The sequence below is a fragment of the Eurypyga helias genome, unplaced genomic scaffold (assembly GCF_000690775.1).
Source record: "Eurypyga helias isolate BGI_N326 unplaced genomic scaffold, ASM69077v1 scaffold6102, whole genome shotgun sequence".
In the NCBI taxonomy this organism is placed as follows: domain Eukaryota; kingdom Metazoa; phylum Chordata; class Aves; order Eurypygiformes; family Eurypygidae; genus Eurypyga; species Eurypyga helias.
Window position 1 is genome coordinate 16,579 of NW_010235284.1, and position 20,429 is coordinate 37,007.

At 45.5% G+C, this 20,429-nt stretch overlaps 1 protein-coding gene across 1 annotated transcript; it reads right to left on the reverse strand.

Annotated features, from left to right (window-relative positions):
* Nucleotides 1–208: 208 nt before the first annotated feature.
* Nucleotides 209–18,688, reverse strand: RPN2 (ribophorin II; the record flags this gene model as incomplete). Its single annotated transcript, XM_010146690.1, has 16 exons — nucleotides 209–248; nucleotides 2,498–2,583; nucleotides 4,384–4,513; nucleotides 5,404–5,479; nucleotides 6,610–6,705; nucleotides 7,278–7,364; nucleotides 7,885–8,079; nucleotides 8,910–9,024; nucleotides 9,905–9,996; nucleotides 12,345–12,450; nucleotides 12,857–12,975; nucleotides 13,574–13,750; nucleotides 15,802–15,936; nucleotides 16,310–16,385; nucleotides 17,738–17,913; nucleotides 18,593–18,688. Coding segments are annotated over 15 exons (1,728 nt in total), but the record flags the coding sequence as incomplete, so codon positions are not given.
* Nucleotides 18,689–20,429: the final 1,741 nt, after the last annotated feature.

Here is a 20,429-nt window from a genome sequence, read left to right on the forward strand (position 1 = left end):
AAAGGAGGGGAGGATCCAGGGAAAAAAGGATTTTCCAGATTTGTATGAAAAACACTCAAGTAGCATGAACACAACAATGAAAAACAGACTTTTAAAAAAAAGTATAACTGGCACCCTTTTGACTTAATATAAAAAAAATCTGCTTCTGCCTTTCTTCTTCTGGTCCTTCAGTTATTTATTCACTTCTGCTCTGAAGGCATTTGCTTTGTTTTTCCCCATTTCTTCCATTCTTCTGGTACTAGTGTGCCCTGGAAAGAAAAATCCAAAAAATTAACTCTTCCAGGCAACAAAGCACTTCCTTGCACAGTACAAGTGTCCCCAGACCCCTCAGCCTCTCTCATGGGACCCCTGTCAGAGAAGCTTCTCAAAAGGAAGCTTACTGGAGTGGTAAGACAAGTACTGCAATGGAATGGGGACTGAATTCAAGGAGTTGGAAATAATCAGGCAAAATGAAGGTTAATTTCTGGTGCAAAAGGGATGAGACTTGTAAAACAGAAAAATCCCATGGCTGAACACAAAGCCTGTGAGTACCTTAACCATCAACAGAACAGGGCTGCCCACTTGGAATCAGTTTGGTCCGTGTAAACACAAAGCTCTTCACATCCCCAAGACAAAGTAATCCAGTGCGGGCGGAGCTGACCCATCTTTTCAGGGTCCTTTCCCCATCAAGATGCCAGACAAAGGCATAAGCTATGGATGCTGAGCACCTGACAGTCCAGCCCTAGAAGCTGTAACTGCACAGTCTTAGCTGACCTATCTGGGGCATCAGAAAATCCAACGATAAGGAAACACGCCCATGACTGCACATGGCAGCAAAACCTAACTACGGCTTGTGGGTAGTAAGTTATTTGCAAGATCTTCCAGGATGACTCACGGCCCATGGAGAATTAAGGGGTTAAAATACCAGGCTGAGAACCAGAAAAGGTGCACGCTGTGGAGAACACACTCGGGAAGCATTTGCTAACAGGCCACTAAAAAGCTGAAAACCCACTGGCCTGAAGCTATGGTGAAGAGGCATCTAGGGAACACCAACACAGCCAGGGTGCAGCTGGCATTCAGCCGTTAGAACAAGCGACAGCCGACTCCAGTTCCTCGTCACAGCTTGTTCTGCGCTCAAATCATAGAATCACAGAATGGTTTGGGTTGGAAGGGACCTTAAAGACCATCCAGTTCCAACCCCCTGCCATGGGCAGGGACACCTTCCACTAGACCAGGTTGCTCCAAGCCTCATCCAGCCTGGCCTTGGACACTTCCAGGGATGGGGCATCCACAGCTTCTCTGGGCAACCTGTTCCAGTGCCTCACCACCCTCTCCGTGAAGAATTTCTTCCTGAATATACCCCAAAACACCCCAGGGAGAGGAGATAGTACAGAGCATGCTTTCCTAACAATTGCCTACAGTGAATTTGGCAGTGTCCCCAAGGGAAGCACCCTGTTACTATCTCATCTGCAGACAGGAGCTTGTACCACAGCACACGCTGTTCCTGCGGGGCGGTCACCACGCTGGCTTTGTTTTGCACCACAGAACAGAGCTCCGTTCAGCACCGTGTGCGTGCCTGGAGCGCCGCCCGCAAACGCGCAGGAAAGCAGACACTCAGGAGACGGATCGGCGCAGCACCCGCGTGGCGTTGCGGTCTCGTCACGGGCCTCGTCCCAGGCGCTCTCTCCCTCCCCCAGAGTAAAATGGTGCGTTGGTGAGAAACGAAGCCGCGCGTGCGCATTCAGAACCGGGCAGAGTGCGGAGCAGTGGGCAGCCCTGTCTCCCACACCACCATGCTACAGCAACCTGGGACCTTACCTGCGCAGAACGGAAGGAAACGAAGTGCTCTGCACTGCTAAGTGACAATGGAGACCTGTCAGGTGGCTGTGCTGAATGGAGGGGGTGGCTGCTGCTGCTGCTGCCTGAACCACCGCCACCAGACCAGTTTAATAGGAGGTGAACCCTGGATTAGGTCGTGTTCTCAGCTGAATGAGGTGGTGCTGACCTGGCTGCTGCTGCACACACAGCTCTCACCACCCCAGGCGAGGACGTGATTCAGCAGAGTGCCCGGCAGCTGAGTAACCAGAACACTGCAGATGGTGACAGGGAGTACCAACAGCAGGATGGGACAGCTCGGGTATCAGCCACTGTCATCACGCTCTCCTCCAGCTGGTATTACTAATTTATTTACAGGAACAATACTGCTCAAACTAGGTTTATTGCACCACCCGGTTGCTGCTTGGTGCCCAAGACAGCATATTCACGTGCACATGTCACCATACAGACTTCAGACGATGAAGGAAATCACACAAAGGCAATTTAGCAGTACGTGTCCTCTCAGACTAATGTGCAAACCCAGCGTAGCCAAGGGCACCCAAGGACTGATTCAAAGCCCAATAAGCGCTGTTGGAAGGAAGCAGCTTCAGCTTAGGTATCTGTTTGTACAAAGGAGTGAGGGATGAAGTGACATGAAACAGGCAGCATGCCCAGGAAAAGCGAATTCCAAAAAGGCCCTTACTTCTAGAAGAGCTGGTCACTAGCAAAACCCCCTTTTACCGCAGCGTTCTATACTTTGCCAACCTACTGCTCTGCTCTGCAGCGATCCTGCCAAAAGGAGAGAGGAAGAAAGGTTCAGAGGAGATACGAAGGAGGAAAGCAGCCCTGCTCCAGGAACCAGAGCCAGTGACAGAAATGCAAAAAGCAAAACCAGGCCTTCTGGTAACTTCTGTGAAAAGGTGGTTTATACAGTCCCCTTCCCACCCCCGCCAGCGGGCTCCAGAGTGGAACAGCAGCTTTGCCTCAAAGTGCAATCTAGTTAATTATCACTGCACTTCATCTGAGACAGGCTAGCAGCACATCAACAAAAAGATGTCTTTTTGAACTTTAAAGTCATGTACAAAGGGTTTAACTTTAGCCTAAGGTAGAAGTTTTACTTTCAAATTTGCCATTGTAGTTGCAGCTTCATGTCATTTACAGTGAAAAAGCACAGAGACACCCCCCTGCAGTGTTTTGAAGTAGGAACCAACCACCTGCATTTATGCGCTAACAGAAGCCCTGGTTGAGCGAAGACACTTAGAAGTAAGCTTCATTGTCTTCTTTTCCCCCAAACCTGTATCCTGGGCAATCTGTAATTAATCATGGTTTTATCATTACTCCTCAAATTAAAAAGGAAACATTATTGAATGACATAACACAGCCTTGTTGGTAACAAAATCCCAGTCGGAATTGTGAGGCTAACAAGGGGGATAGTGGAGGGGGCTGGGCATCCACAGGAGCAAGGCTGAGAAAGCTGGGAGGGTAGTATGGAAAGGGTTGATTACACTCATCCTCCCTGCTACAGCCATGCAAGCAGAGGTGTTTTAAAGACAACAAAACAATGCAACCCCCTGAAAATTATACTCTTGTGGGGGTTATTTTACAGCTCTTGTCCTGGCTTTAATTCAGTGTAATCAAAAAAGTGAGAACCCAGGGATATCTATGCAAACAGGTGTGCAAGGATAAACAGCTGTCAGTGGCTCAAAAAGGGGAAAGTGAGAAAAGCACAGGTTTGATGGCAAAGAGGTCATTAAGATCATAGTCAAAGCCCACTCCACAGCAGTACAAAAGGGCTAAAACTTAAGCATTGCACAGGAACCCCGTGTGGCAGAAGGGAAGGAGAGGGAACAGCTCAACCTTTAATCAAGGCACTGTACTGGAAGCTTGGGTCAGCACACTGCCCGCAGGCTGCCTAAGCCAGGGCACGCTGACAAGACGCTGTGTGGCGGAACACAGCACGTAAAGAGTCAGTACAGAAATGAACGTTGCATCCCTAACTTCTACCAGAATTTTCCCTGGTGTTGCCCTTTGCTGCTGCTGCACACCTCCGATACCCATCTGCTCCCCTTTTCTCTATAATCCCCCTTTAGGTAGGGGAAGACAGCAGGAAGACACCCTGCCTTACCTTCCTCCTCTTAAAACTTATACAAGCTACAGAAGAGTTGGGCCTCTTCTACATTTATAGTGTCTTTTGTCATGTAACAATATTGTGAGAGCTCAATGTATCATGCACTAAACCAAATTTGTCAGTGAATGAGTCCTGCCCACGTGGGTCTCCCCATGTCAAAGTGCACATGCTTCCACGCTCCGCTTTCTGCATGCCTGATCACTTCAGCAAGCAGCCGTGTGGACCACTCCAAGGGGAGCAGCTGGCTGTACCTCCCAGCACCTCCTGGCCCTTGTTGGTTCAAGCCCTCATTCTGAAAACAGGCCCGAAGGTGGGACTGAGCAGCCCAGCCCCACACACAAGATCCAAGACCCAAAGCAGCGTTCATTACTGTACTGGGTACGGACAGACGACAGCGTCAATCTGATCTCCCCAGCTGGTTCTAAAAGCAGCTCCCACCAACGCATCCGGCCCCGGCTTACCGTTTCACTGCTTTCTGAGCCAGCATCCTGTTGCCTGCCAGGAATGTGACGCCACCCAAAATGGCCAAGTACTTCAGAGTCTGGAACATATTGAGCTGAGTCCAGTAGACATACATGAGTCCCAACATTGCTGTGAAAACAAGACGGAGACCATGGCTGAAATCGCATTTTCAAGACCAACCACTCGTTATCCTCAGAACAACGTGACGCTGCACTGCCAGGCCTAAGCATTTGACTTCTCTATTGCCTCTGAAGAGACTGACCTGAAAACTACGTTACTGCCAGGGGAGGGTGGCATCTGGGCCTCCATACTGGAGGGAAACGTGACCGTGATGGCTTGCAACCAACCCTCTTGTGGCAGAATTACAGACATACTATAGACATTAGGGGCTATTAAAAGGAGGAGGAGGATACTCTGGATTTCTTGTGAGGATATTAACCTTTGCACATTTGTAGATTACAATATTCTAAAGCTTTCAGGACACTGGATTGGATTAAGCAACACGCTGTCATTTGGGAAACAGCAGATCCAATGTTCCCCCAACCTACCATGTTTTTGAAATTCCTCCAAGAGAGTAAAAAACTGCAACAAGGGCACTATAAAATTGATGAAAAAAAATGGTCTAGCCAAAGAACAAGAGCAGCTTTCACAGGAAAAGCTTTAAAGATGCAGATGGCAGTCCTGCAGGTTTCCATCCCCACGGAAACTCCCTGCTTACAAAGGATAAACATGCAATAAAGAAAGTGTGACCTCTGGAAATAAGAAGTTCTATTAAGTACAGATGAATGGTGTGTGAGAGGAGCCCGGGTAATGACTGCTGTTATAAGCTGATGGCCAAAACAGGTTTATCACCATATTAGCAGTCATGAAAAGCAGGAAGGCAGATGAAAACAAGAGAACAAATGTTATGCTATTAAGTTATTACAGTTAATAGAGCACAAGCCCATTAACCACCAGGGCTCTCATCCGTAACTCCCAGGTGAGAAGGTCAAACAGAGCAGAAAGCCTCTGACACTTACCAGCATGTCCCATGTGAAAAACAATGGTGCTGGGAGCAAAGCTGAAGTTGGAGATGTTGGCACCTATCTTTATCCACTACAAGGAAAAGAAACAAAACCTGAGTTACAACAGCCTTGTAAACACAAGCTTTTCTTTTAACCTCAGTATCTTTCAAGCCTGTTTTTCAGTGAATATGGTGCATCCTCTACAAGAGGACAGAGTAGTCATTTTGCTAAAGACAGCACTGTTGAGCTCCTTCTGTGAAAAGTTCTCCTGCTGCTTCTGACAGCCCAAAGGCAGTTCCTCAATTATCTTTCTTAAACTGATGAGAGGGCATTGCTCCAAATCCACCTCTTCCAAAAAAACAAACATTGCTATTTCTATCCAGCCAAATTAATTTCAATTAATAGGACAAAAAAGGTAAGGTTCTAGTTTTGGACACCGCAAGAGAACAGCTATACATACAAAGTGATTGCTCATAAAACCAATTTCAGTTTTGAGAATACAAAAGAGAAAGGCACGAAGGATGGAAAACAGGAGCAGCAGCAATGAGATTTTTTACTGAAGTGCCATCAACGTGCACATTGTGAACTCCAGAGCGCAGTGGACACGACCAGCTGAATGCCAGCTTTCAGCAAGACTAGCTGATGGGAAATCTCTGCCAAGGCAGGCATCAGCTGCCTCCTCCAAATAAGGAGTAATTTACCTTGCCTAGATGAGATTTTGTGTTGCATCCAGTTCCAAACACGGATCTGATGACAACGGTGAGCAGCAGCGGATGTTTCAACTTGACACAAAAATACCAATTATTTCCATAAAGGGGAATCAATCTGATGGGATTAATTAACACAGATTTTGCGGTGGATATATTAAGCGTGAGTCAGAATCACTGCTTTTTTTCCTGTGGAACTCTAGTGTTAGTTATAACTTGATCTGCTCACCGTTATCCAACACCCTAGTAGCAGCACACTGGAGAAACTCGCCCCATCTACTACTCTGGCAGCAGTATTTTTCTGTTTTTACTATAAACTCAAAAAAATCTCTTAGGAAAGAGACAGCACCAGACCAATGCTGCGCACTGACGTTCGCTAGTTATGACTGCAGCGCCCCTGTGCTAGTCATGGTTAACCAAGAGTTTTAATAAGAACTCGAGCTGGCCAACCTCCTAAGGGACCTCAGCCTGGATGGGAAAAACATTTTCTTCTTCTGTGGCCCAGTTCACTCACCAGAATGAGCAGCAAAAGCAGGGGGGAGAGAATCAGTGCTGTGAAAGTGTTAGATACCACAGTGGGAGGCCTCTTCTCAGGCTCCCTGAAGAGGTGCTGCAAACAAACAAAACCAACTGATAAGTAGGAGTATTCCAACAGAGAAGCTTCTCGGCTGCCCAGAGGACCAGCTGCAGCCCTGGTGCTGTTCCCAGACCTTCCTCTGGATAAGCAGCATTCCTCTTAAGGCAAAGACTGTCTATTCCAGTCTCTGCACATCTGATCTCTTGTACAGTTAACTTTTCCTTGCACCCACAGAAACACTTGCTAGCCTGTCATCAGCACAGATGGCTGGAATGAAGCAAGAGAAACCCTGAGAAGCAGAGAGCTTCCTGTGGTGCTCACCTACTCAGATTTACACGTTTGAATCTTCTCAGTGACACCTGTTGCTCTCTCACAGGTAGGGGACACAGTTATTTATTCATACGCCAGAGGACCGCAACAAGCTTCTTTCCATTAAGCAGTAACTCTGGTCTTACTTTAATTACATTATTTACACAGTATTTTTTCTTTTTCTTTTTTTTTTTTTTTAATGAGAGAACTTTTCAAAAATAAACTAAGATGAGAAAAAATAACACCAGTAGAACTGGCCTACCCCCTCCACACAGAATTTTTGGGTTTGACTGTACCTGGATTTCAGGTTTGGGAACAAAGAGGTTCTTGGACTGGACCGTGGATGGTGCATCCTCTTCTGGGAATTTGATGACAACATCAGCCTGAAATTAAATCGTGCAGCTTCGTGAAGTTTGACCTTAATGCATGAAGTTCTATAAAACCTACTCCTTTACTGCAGCCTATTGCCTTATTTGTCCATCTACGACTGACGTGATTTTTAAAGGAAATTAAGAAAAAGCCACCAGATTTTAAGAAGCTATTTCTTCTGAACAGAGGCACTAATGCCATTCACCCATCACTAAGAGTTAGGCTTATTTCCAGCACAGTAAGCACAGAAAGGCTAAACCTTGAAGTGCTTCCTGTGAAGTTACAAACTCATAAAAGCTCTGAAGTTTCTGTTCCACCACATGACAAAATGAATGTTCATTTCGGTCTTGCTTTGATGCTTACTTAAAAACTTGCAATGAACAGCAAACCTCAGAGTCCATAAATGGCCAAAAGGATTCTGCTTCACTACGAAGCACAAAAACACTTGAAGTTTTTCTTCCAAGCCTGTCCCATGCCGTCCTGGTTAGACTGCCAGCAATCTCAAACCACATCACCATGCCTGCAGCTACATACCACGTTCCACAGGATTGGATTCTCCAGTGTGGCATCTCCAATTATCAAGTAAAGAGTGTAGGTACCAGAGGCAGAGTCAAATTCAGTCTTTCTTTCAGAGGTATCCAGTTCAAACTTGTATACGTTCTTGCTATCTGGTTCTGCAACAAACACTACCTCCTGGCCAGTCTTTTGGTTGTGAAGTCGGACAAAAGTCTGAAAGCAAAGATTGTAACATTTCTGGAACATCTCATAGTGCATTTAAAATGCCAGTGAAATGAGCAGCTTACGCCCACATCAAAAAGCACAACATTAACAGAAGCTGGAGTAAACTGGGAGCCCAGGAGCCTAGATCCCTGCAAATCAGAAAAGTTCAGTGTGTCTTGCCCAGAGAAGCTGTGGATGCCCCATCCCTGGAAGTGTCCAAGGCCAGGCTGGATGAGGCTTGGAGCAACCTGGTCTAGTGGAAGGTGTCCCTGCCCATGGTAGGGGGGTTGGAACTAGATGATCTTTAAGGTCCCTTCCAACCCAAACCATTCCATGATTCTCTGAAGTACATCAACACAGGACCAAGACTGTCCAGCAACCCACCTGGGGTACAGGGCAACAAGATGAAAGTTACTTGAGAGGGTAGGTGCAACAGCACTCAACAGGGATGGAGGCATGTATGGGTTTGGCTGGATTTTCCCCTTTTTTTCCTATTTTATAGATAATAAATAAAATTTTAAATAAAGTCACATTCAAAGACTTGTTCACCAAACAGTCTATATTAGAAAATCAGAAGTGTCCTTTCTACAGTGGAGGCTACCTGCACTCATTTTGCTGAGTTAGGTAAGATGCAGTACTAGACCCAGCTGAGGCTTCCTTCAATGCACATCCAAAACAAACGCACGGAATCCACCTCCCAAGATCAGTGAGCTTTCAGTCCGTGTCAGCAATACAAGGCTTCTCAAAACCCATCAAATCTTTCCAAGAGCAACTGTCATCTGAGATGCTTTAAGATGGAACAGCTCAGTGACATAGCAATGACCAAAGTTTACCCTAACCTGGTGAGGGATGAGTTCAGCTCCACTGTTCACGTCTACCAGCTGGAAGGATAAAGCAAAATTCTGATGGCTGTCAGCAGTGAATGAGCCCTTGGCTTTGGCTGGGAAAGTTACCCTAGGAAGAAAAAAAACGAACAGAATTGGGATGATCTTCCAAGAGAAGGTCTGGCATTCAAAGAAAACAAGGTATGCAAGCCTGTCTAGCAGCACCGCATCTACTCAGCACAGGTGAGCTGTCTGACCAAAGTCGGGTGAGCCAACACATCTTTCTCTTCCACCATAAACTGAATAAAAATATATGAATGGAATTGTTAGTAGGATTGTGTGAGCTATGTACTCTGCCCATTTTCAAGTCAAACAGCTGTTTGCTGTAAGGCCCAGAGGAACACCAGAAGGTTTTTGCCAATACCACACCTCACATTCCAGTCAGCCAAGGCTATGCTACAACCAAAGGTGTGGTGGCAGCAGAACAGAACACATGCAGACGCTCAAGCTTCAGCACAGGAAGGCTGCATCAACACACACCTCAGAGGCTGTGCAACCCAAGTTAAATTCCAAGTATTACATTTCAACTGATGTCAGTTAAAAAAGAGTCAATGACATTAATTTCAAGTACACCTGGCAACGGTACAGCCACCACCCACCCCCCCAATACAGTATACACGTTGCTTTAGGACACATCTACAAAGCACAGTAATACCAGAAACATTAACATGATTCTTTTAACTTGTTTTCACTATAAAGAGGTGCCAAAAAGGAACAGAAGACTCAAGTGCTGACGGAAGCCAGGCAACCTATTTCAGTATTAAGGAAAATCACCTATAAAAATAATCGGTATTCTCCCAATGAACTCACAGGTTTAAGAGAAGCAACATGGGTAGAACTCTAGTTAATCCGAGATTCTTCTGGTTCAGCTGAAACAGGTAAAGCTCAGAAGAGCTCCAGCCTGGTGCCAGAGCTGCCCCTCAAAGGATCACATACGCAGCGTCATTTACCTGGTTGTTTTCGGCGCAATGCTCTGATCTTTATCCACAGTAGAGAGATCTACATTAGTAATCCCAACTTCAGTGGAAACTTTCACTTTCAGCTGTAACAAAACGCAACAGAAAACTACTCAGAGCACTCTGCATATAATAGTGGTGGTCAAGGTGACCGCAGAAGCCTTAGCTCTTCTGCCCCTTCCCCAAAGAGGGTTTTACACTAAGCCAAAGGCAGAACCTAACCTCATCTGCCTCCTGGCAAAGCTCCTGCATCAGTCACTACCCCTAACCCATCCCTTCCCTCCCTGCACACGCAGCCAGCTCCGAAGACACCAGCTCCTCAGCCATGGAGTTAGCTGCCCTCTGGAGAACTGTTTTTAATGAAACACTCCAACTATCCAGTTTGCCTTTTAAGCTAGCAGAAACTAGCTATTAAAGATGACATCACATATGATAACTTAAAACTGCATGAGCATATGTACTTCTGCTTGCTGGATAGCAATTTGAGATGAGAGGGGTCTCCGGACAGCAACCAGCTATGCCTTGGCTGGCTCCTAAAGCCCAACAGGTTTCCACTGATTCTATTTCCAGCAGGCAAATGCCAAACCATTCCTGCAGACCTGCACTTTGTTCAGCCAGCCTTCCTTCGCAGTCACAGCATTTGTCACCAGCGCAGGGCAGTCAACAAGGCCCTGCCATTTCCCACTCTCCCTTGTGCTAAGTGCTGTACAAACCCAAGCAGAGCAGGTTCCCATTCTCTTCCCCCTCCCAAACCACAACCACCTAGGCTGTGAACCTCAGTGGGTTTGACCAATCTCAATCCTCCTCTCAAAGGAAGTTACTGCAGTCTGTAGTTTTTAATTAGCACATTTGTTCCCACAGCTTACAAATGCTCCCCCAGAGAATGAATGTCTCACTGCCAAGATATTTTTCATCATATACTACAATTTGTTATTAGAGGTTTGCTCATGTGAAGCAGCCCCACACCCCCACCCTGAAAAAATAACTCACAGGAACCTGTGGGAAAAATATGTAAAACCATAAATCACACTACTGAGGTCAGACTTCAAACACAACAATCTTGGCAGTTCCTTTACAACAACAAGTGTGATTTAAGATAGAAGTTACTCCTGAAAATGGATCCATAAGCATGTAGACTATTCAGGCTAACTTTAAAGCCTTGGTTTATTCCAAGATGCCGGCAAAGATGAACTAATGTAACATCCATTTTTAAAAAAAGTAACGTGAAGGCAACTCAGAGCTGCTGCACACAGCCCCTCCAACTGAACAGCACACAAACATCTCTCAAATATTTTAATGCCAGGAAATGTAGTCTCTGCCTGGAGTAATAACCCACTGGTTTAGCTCATTACTGTCAAAACGATGGTGCATTAAGGACAATTAATGCTAATAACAGTAAGGAAAAAAGAAAAAAGCAGTTCCCCCAGCAGTCCTCCCCCATAACAATGTGTCTTATTAGAAACAGTTCGCACAAAGCCGCCCCGGCGTTAATGCATTCCTACCCGGACCTCTGTGTGCCAGCAGCAAGCTTCAGCAGGAAATCCCCTTCCGACACTCCTACGTGCCATTACTACTACACCGACAACATCAATTTGAGACAGAGAGTAAAGGTCAGCAGGTGTAAATAAGTGTCTTCCTCCACTCCGAGCTGACTGTGCTGGAAGACTTTAAAAGCTGAGCTTTTCCTTAAACAGGCAACTGGAGGCAGAATCGAACCCTGGGAACAGACATCGCTGGAGAAGAGCATTCTCAGCTGTTGACACCAGAACAACTACATGAATAGTCAGAGAGGTCACATTCTTCTCAGTGTTAACAAGCTTCAGGAGAGTAAAACTGAGTGTTTATATGTAACTGTTCCTCAGAAAGGTGTGGTGTAACAGCTTTTGCCAACAAAAAGGGGGTATGTACACATGAAATGAAGACTTCATTGCTTTGGGCACTGCTTCTCCACTACAAAAATCATCATCATGTACACAGGCAGGAGATAAAAGACCTCCTTGACTCTCTTCTAGGGCTCTAGAGCTTATATAAACAGACACCAAGTGCTCAGCTTCCATACATCAGGCAAGCACCAGACAACTGCTAGCCAAGCCTTGAGATTTAGAGTCAAATCTCAAATGCTCTGAGGAATTAGGGTTCTTCCTAATTGTTTTTGCATAACTACTTTGGACTGCTAGAAAAACTTCCGCTGTTAGCCTTTGCTCACATGCTGTCAGATCAGCACCTAAGCGATCAGTCAGTTTTGACATTTTAACAAGCCTCTCTTGATCATGTGTTAATCTGGCTACTGGTCGTAATCCCGAGTCAAAAATCCAACGCGTTACAGAAAAACATGATAAAATGCCACGCAACCAGCAACATCCTTAACAGGTATGAATAAAGCTGTTTCAGTGAATAGGCAGAGAATTAAAATGCCATTAAAAGGCATACCCACCTCAACTTTGTTAGCAATGAATCGCTGATCTCCATCAACGCTGATAGAGAAATCATAATATCCACTTGCTGGTTTCACATTCATGAAGTTCAGCTCAAAGACATCCCTGTTCAATAGAAAAAGCAAGGTGGTAAGTACCCTCTAGGACACTAACAGCAGCCTACAAACAGGTACCACCTTGCTACCAACAAGTCTCTAAATACGCTAGATTAAGCAGGCAAACAGACAGAGGCAGCACAAAACTAACACAGCCAAGTGCAGCAGGAAAAGAATTCTTCCAAGTGCCCCTGAAGTCAGAAGAACATTGCAATTCTCCACTCCCAAAGACATGGCAACACATTCACTGTCACTACCATAAGTGTTCTGTCACCCGTTACCAAACACACCCACAGCACTTGAGTTTGACATCACACAGACATTTTTCCGGTGGAAGACCACAGAAAATAAGTCCAACACTGTTCAAATAACACGTCTTTGCCTTATGAACCCTGAAAGTAAGATTGCATTCTTACCCTGAGAGTGCAAATGCTGCCTGCTGAAGGACAATGGCTTTGCTAGATGCAGACTTGGCGTAGTCAAGCTTTACAGAAGCCTGAGTCAGTGGCTGGGACATCACATCTGTCACTTGTAGCTACAAGAGAAAAACAACCATTTCTGTGAAACCCATTGTCCCAGAAGGAATGCAGTTCCCAGCAAAGACGATTTGCTACCCTCTGTGCTATACACCCAGAATTCTCCCCTGCCCAGCATAGGAAGTTCTTCCCAGAGAGGGTGGGGAGGCACTGGCACAGGTTCCCCAGAGAAGCTATGGATGCCCCATCCCTGGAAGTGTCCAAGGCCAGGCTGGATGAGGCTTGGAGCAACCTGGTCTAGTGGAAGGTGTCCCTGCGAATGGCAGGGGGGGTGGAACTGGATGATCTTTGAGGTCCCTTCCAACCCAAACCACTCTGTGATCCCAGATTCACCTAGTTCATTCTAACCTAACCAGGAAAGCTAAGGTTTGCCACCAGCAGAGCTGACTTCCACACCGTGCCTTCTCAGGGCGGTGTCTGGTAAGCCCCAGGTGAACAGAGGTTCCTAATCCCTTCATAAAACCACTAAAACCCCAGATCTACTGGAAAACAAGTCCTGGAGCTAAAAAAGTAAGACACCACATCACACAGTCAGCCCAGACCTAGAGCACCAAAGACTGAGCCAAGAGACGAGTTAAGGTGGGGCTAAGGACTCACCCTGAGTACAGGCTGATGGTGTGAGACAGCTGCAGGCCCATCGGGGACAATAATGACAGGCAAGTGGTAGCGGTTCCGGGATAAAGAACCTGCGGCACAAGCAACGCTGAAGGCCTCCGAGAGGGTCTCAAAGTTTTTCTTGCTAAAAATTGCATTCATCAACTGGATAATTTGATCCTGAAGGAGGGAAAAGCAAATCATATATAAGCACCAGCAGCTTACCACAACATTGCAGACTGGCTCAGTGTAATGTTATTAATAAAAACATCATTCATAACGAAGGCTTAATTTCCCATTTGCTTTAAAAATAACTCAAGTTATGAGGTAACCCAAAATTAGCTACCTTTTGGATGTCACATTAGCATTCTTATGCTTGGCTGGGAGGTTCCAACCACAATCGCTGGAATTGTGCTGGAAAACTTGCAAACCCGGAATTTGGATCCACCTCTCCAAACTACGTGTTTCAGAATGGAAGGTGCCGTCAGTTCAACTACCCAGACTGCGCGTGGCTACGAAAAGACCATCTGGCTCCAGGACCTGTACGATTGTCTTCATACAGCAGAGGATTCGGCTAGGTGTCCTGGCTACCTGCCAAGATGGGAAGGCCATGGAGAGGCGATGCAAGCACCTCTGGAAGGAGCCAGTCTAGGCCCATGCAGGCTTATCCCCTTAGGCTCAGCAGTGTTCTCAAGCTAAGAGGATTAGCTTTAAAGCAGTACCACCAGGAGCAGAGCCAGCTCTGGCTCAGGACGTGCCAAAGCTAATTTGTTCTCCATGAAGTAGGAGTGGGACTGCACTCCCCAGCTGGTTTTGCAGCCTGACTTTGTAGGGTTAGTGTATCTGAACCACGCTCTGCAGGATGTATTATTCAGATTCTTCCATTGCTCCCTGCTAGTCTGGGAAACAGAGTGTTTGGTTACCTGTACTTTGATCCAAGCAAAAGATTGCGGGCTAAATTCTAATCAGAAATGAGAATAATCCAAGACAATCCCAAATAAAGCAACAGGCATACATTTGGTAACTTACAAAGAACACTTAAATGAAATCCTCTGCACCTCAAATATTCACCATCCTACTTGTATTAGCGAGCCCCAACGTACATGACCTAACTAGAGAAAGCATCCAGACGTGCTACAAAACTCCCACATAATGCACATCCTGCAGTGTTTTTCATTTACATGGAGGGCATGACATCGCCCCAGACCTTAATCAGCAACTGGCACTCTCACTTAAATTATGGGGAGAAATAAAGGAAAGCTGTTTTTTTTCAAATACTACATGTTAATTTTTAGAGAGATTTGTGGCATTCTGGAGGCACTCTCACCATTCACAAGAGATAAAGCTTTAAGCCCCAACAATAGCACTTCTGACAGCACAATTCTGCCAACAACACTAGATAATTTTCCTTAATTGGTCTTTTTTTAATCATCATTTGGCTGCTGACAGTTTGAATTGCGTGTAGCAGAATCACCACCTCAAAAACGACATCAAAATTGCTCCGCGTTAGTCTGTTTGGCAGCAGCATGGAAGAGAGCCAGGAATGAACTCAGATGTCTTACACTGGCTTCTCTCTCAACTCTGCCACTTTGGCTTGTGCTTTAGGGAGCTGCCACTCTCAATCAAAAGTACATCTACCTCAGTTAACTTGTTGTGGGCAAAAAAAAAAAAACCTAGGTGAATGGCTTGCAGTAATGATTTCTAGCTTAATCAAGCTGAAAAAGAATTTCCAACACTTTTGTTTTTGACAACAAGTTATTGTATCTGGAATCCTGTAGGCACGCTGTACTCATGTTGTCTCCCTTTTGGGCACCCCAGATTAGGGTGCCTGTGTTTCCTCACAGGTAAATAACATTTGCAGAACACTTTGAAATGCTGGAAAGTTCTAGACAAGTGCCAAATATCAGAACAAAGTCTGAAATTAGGGTTATTTTTCAACAGCTTGTCTCAATAAACAAAGAAAAACTAGGCCTCACTTGCAATTTCCTTCTGTACATTTGAAAAAGTTAAAAAAACCCAAACTGAATTCAGCCTGTGACCTTGAGCGTGGAATTTCCTCCTCAATTCTGTTACTTGGCTTTCTCTCCATGATGTCCCTTTTCAGTAAGCGTGCTTGTTACTTCTTCCAGCAGAAACTCGACCCAGTTATACCCCTTGCACCGCACAATGGGGACTAGGCAGATCCTTTTGGTGAGCTACAGTGTGCAAGGGAGGAGAGGGCAGACACAAACCTCCTTCATGGCTGGCTCTGTACCCACATGGTCCGACAGCTTATAGGCAGCAGCAACAAACAGTGCAGTCGTCTCAATTCCTTCTTCAAACTGCAGATAAATTCCACCCAAGTCATCCAGGCGAGCAACAAGGTCCTGACAGAAAGAGTTACTAAAATTTAAATTGCATTCTAGCAGATCCATGGAAGTCAATTCTGTGAGGCCTGTAACCAAGAGTATATGGGAACACTGAAGTATGTTGTAATAGTCATTTACAAACAAGAAGAAACCTTCAGCCTTTAGTGGACTTAATTATACTCAGAAGTCATGACTTTGTGTCTCAGTCCACTGTGAAACAGTTTAAAGTCCAAAAGGAATATCTGCTTGGAAGGAAGAGCCAAGCCAACCCACATCATCCAGGCAAGGAACTACCTAGATTGGGTTTTCACTTTGCATTTTACATTAATACATCTTTTAGTACTAGAGGTCTAAAATTCCTGGACAATCACATAACATCATGCGTTCCTACCTCTATCTCCTCAACGATGCCACTCAGATCTGCCTGCTGGGACAAGTAAGATGCCGTCTCCAAAGCCTGGATGGTTCTTCAACAAGAACAAACCAAACAATTGTATGATTTTCCTTCCTTAAAAGCCAAACATCATTCAAATCAAAGCAACTACAGTTTCTGTTCTGAATGAAGTGTAAACCAGCCATAACTGCAGTCAGGTGACTCAAGGCAATGAATGTGAAGCGATTTAGTGGAAACTTAATTGATTAGGGAATGCCCCTTTAGCTGCATCATAGAATCATAGAATGGTTTGGGTTGGAAGGGACCTTAAAGATCATCCAGTTCCAACCCCCCTGCCATGGGCAGGGACACCTTCCACTAGACCAGGTTGCTCCAAGCCTCATCCAGCCTGGCCTTGAACACTTCCAGGGATGGGGCATCCACAGCTTCTCTGGACAACCTGTTCCAGTGCCTCACCACCCTCTCTGGGAAGAATTTCTTCCTGATATCTAATCTAAACCTCCCCACTTTCAATTTAAACCTGTTACCCCTTGTCCTGTCACTACAGGCCCTTGTAAAAAGTCCCCCCCAGCGTCCTTGTAGCCCCTTCAGGTACTGGAAGGTGCTATAAGGTCTCCACAGACCCTTCTCTTCTCCAGGGTGAACAAGCCCAACTCTCTCAGCCTGTCCCCATAGCAGAGGTGCTCCAGCCCTCTGAGCATTTTCATGGCCTCCTCTGCACTCATTCCAATTGGTCTATATCCTTCCCATGTTATGGGTTCAACATCAGCGCTGCGATAAGCTCAGATTCAAGGCAGAGAAGAAAGGAAGCTTTGATCCCTGCACAGCACAGATCCCTAGACTTGCTACTGAAGCTTCCAGGAATCCATTTTTTTTCATCAGCAAAGCAAGTTTTAAGGTTTCCCTTTCTTCCCTAGCTGTCAAGGAAATCTTTATTCTCTCCTTTCACAGTAAAACTACTTAATTCTTTGGCGATAAATGCCAAGATTCCGTCTGCCATCTACTAGTGTGTGTTTTCCACCTCAGCGTACAGGCGTCCCAACCTACAAACCACTGGGCAGGGGCAGAGCAGCAAGTCCAGTGCAACCGTAAATGATACGGAACTGTGGCTGGGTTTCACGTCAAAAAATTGTACCGCTTCTTAAAAGAGGAGTTTTCTTTGTGATGTGGCCTCTTTTCTGACCATTATTCTTGAACTAAGCTGAATACATGAGCTCATTTGCAAAATCATACAGAAAAAAGCCCATAACTGTATTTTTCGCTCCCCCAGCGAGACAACAACAAACTGGACAAATACATCAAATGAAAACACAGCACCTACTTTACTACAATCATACGACAAAAGGCTAAAATACCCTTTACTCCAAACTCCAACCGCCTAGAGGATAAACATGCAACAGTGAACCATTTCTCCAGAAAACTTACGCCAGCACATTTTCTTCTTTGCTAAGACGAGCAGTAAGAGCACTGAGTGCTTCCTGAGATGCTAACGGAAGGCCAAAGCTGCTCAGGGCCCCAACAGCGTGGAAGATCTGGGTGATTGAGGAATCCTCGCTGACAGCCGCAAGCAGCAGCTCCCTGGTCTCATTGGAAATGGTAACCTGAGGAAGAACACAGGGAACATGTTGATTCACACCTGAGAAAACAAGACCTTCTAGCCATCGAATCCCTCCTGGAGCAACACACCGATCTGGTGAACCACTGAAAAGCTATTGGGCAAAAAAGTCCTTTATCATTCATTACCTTTGAGTTTAATTAATTAAAACCCTAAGTTTTGCTGTCAACTATCAATTACTCAGGTTAATCCACAATTCAGAACCCACTGCTGCTTTTCACCTGGCATCATTGGGCAGCAGCTGGTGGTACTGATGACAAATGGGTCTTGGATACGCCACCCACAATTCAGCAAGGGTGGGCTACATCCGTATCACCGCAGTGTTTCCACACAGGGTTTACATCCAAACTGTTTATCATCTATCCAAGAAGTTTTAATTTACACAGATGCTTGAATTCCATTAAGATGTGCTGGCTCCTTTTTCCTTATCCACCAATGTTTGATCAAGAAACATCCCCTCAGAATTACTCCGGACCAAATACTTGCTCTTCACACTTTGCCTTATACAGAGTACTCCCACACACTCAAGTTATTTACCTAAGACACAACAAAGTACAAACTACTAAAAGAAAGCACAAGTTATGCATAAAGTAAACCAAGACAGAGATCAAGGTAAGTATTTCCTTGGCAACATCTGCCTTCAGAGCTGAGGGCTCCAAACTCACCTCACAGCCTGACAGGACCCGGATGGACTGCGCAGCATAGAAGAGGGAATCAACGCTGCTGGAGTCCACGTGAGATTTGACGAAATTGCATGCAGCCTGTGAACAAAGAGGAGTTAACTTGTGGCAACAGTCTTGACTTAAGCCACCAAGAGGAAACTTAAATGATATTCAGTCAATTCCCTGTACACTGCTGTGCATTTTGGTACTGAAAAAAGCCAATGGAATCCCTAGCAGTATTTCTGATGCAGCACAGCCTACAACACACCAGATCCTACTCTGCTAAGTGCTGCATAGAACCAACAGTGCTTCCTGCTAAGAGATAAGCAATTCTCACAAAAAAACTCAACTGCAACCAAAATTCAAATTTAAATTGAGTATAATTATAAAACCTATAAAAATAAAAGTCCCATGTGTACATTTAGTAGGGAAAATCTCCCGGGACAAAGAACAGACGAGCAGAAATTATGTGGGCAAGCTTTCTTCCCAGCTGTATATCACACACAATCATTAATGGATGCAGAATACAGAATTTCAAAGCATACAGAAAGAAGAGTCGGGTAAGCAGCTACAGTATGAAAGCAAGCAATGAGACTGCTCATTAATCTGCAGCCAGCTTTACTATCTTCCATTTTAACCAGAAAATAACCAAGACCTTACCTGCTCAAACTCAAAGACCTGTGATCCATGTATGGGAAGAATAGGTCTTTACAAGTAGGACAAGATTTTAACACTAGAGTTACCTGGGAATACTGATGTACAGTCAAGTTTTATGCCTAGCTATTATTTTTACTACCTCCACCTTTTAAATAGTCTCACTGCGTGCAGAGGTGCACTGTCCAGGAAAAAAAAGGCTCATCACAAACCTCAAGGAAGAAGTAAATAATCACTGTTTACACGCAGAAGTGAAGGCTGTATCATCACTGTCCAAACTAGGAACTACTACAAAGCCCAGCCACGCCGACATAAACAAGAGCAGCAACTCCCAGACTAGCCCGCAGCTGACCAGTAACTGACTGCAGCAAGGTGTGCAGCATGGTGAGCCACAACTTCTTCAGGAGCCTCACAGTTATGAGTTTGTGGTGCAAATGCATAACGCCCCTAGAGAAACGAGGGCCAAAGGGTTTAGAACCACTGAGCTAGATGAGTTTATGAGGAAAGAAGAAACGTATGTTTCCAGCTTAGGTGTATAGGTAAGCACGCACACCTGGCAGGAGGCTGTCATAAGGACAACCTGCAGCATTTAAACCAGAAATGCTTAAAGGTGTGAAAGGGCAGTAAGTATCATGCTAATAACACAAGCCTTTGTTTCTAGTCCGCACACAAGTGAAAATACTTCATATACAAAAACAGCAAGATCACGAGACCTAGCTGAATTCAGCACTGAACAGAAATGAAGACAAGCTCTGTTTAACAGGAAAGCAAAGCAAACATGCCACAGGCAGGAATCTTTTTCGCAGAACAGTGAAGCAAGCTGACAGCTACAGCAGTATCCCAACGGGCCACAGTGAAGCAAGCCCTGAAACCGCCATTTAGAAGCAGTAAGCGTAAGGAAGCCCACGGCATGTTGCTAGCCAGACAAAGGCACAATTTATTCCAACAGCACAGCAGAAAGACTGCCAGTAATCACCAGTGATTTGCTCTAACGCTTGCTCAGAACACAACGCACGTAGGCTTTATGTTTTCCTCACGATCCTGTCACAGCAGAGCTCGCTAAATAAGCTCGTTATGTCTTTAGCTGCTGTCCGTGCGGACCCTCAGCACAGCAAAGCGCCGCTGAGCCAGGCCGAGCCGCACGCCGGCGGCTGCGGGGTGAGAGCTGGGGCAGCGGCAGCACCGG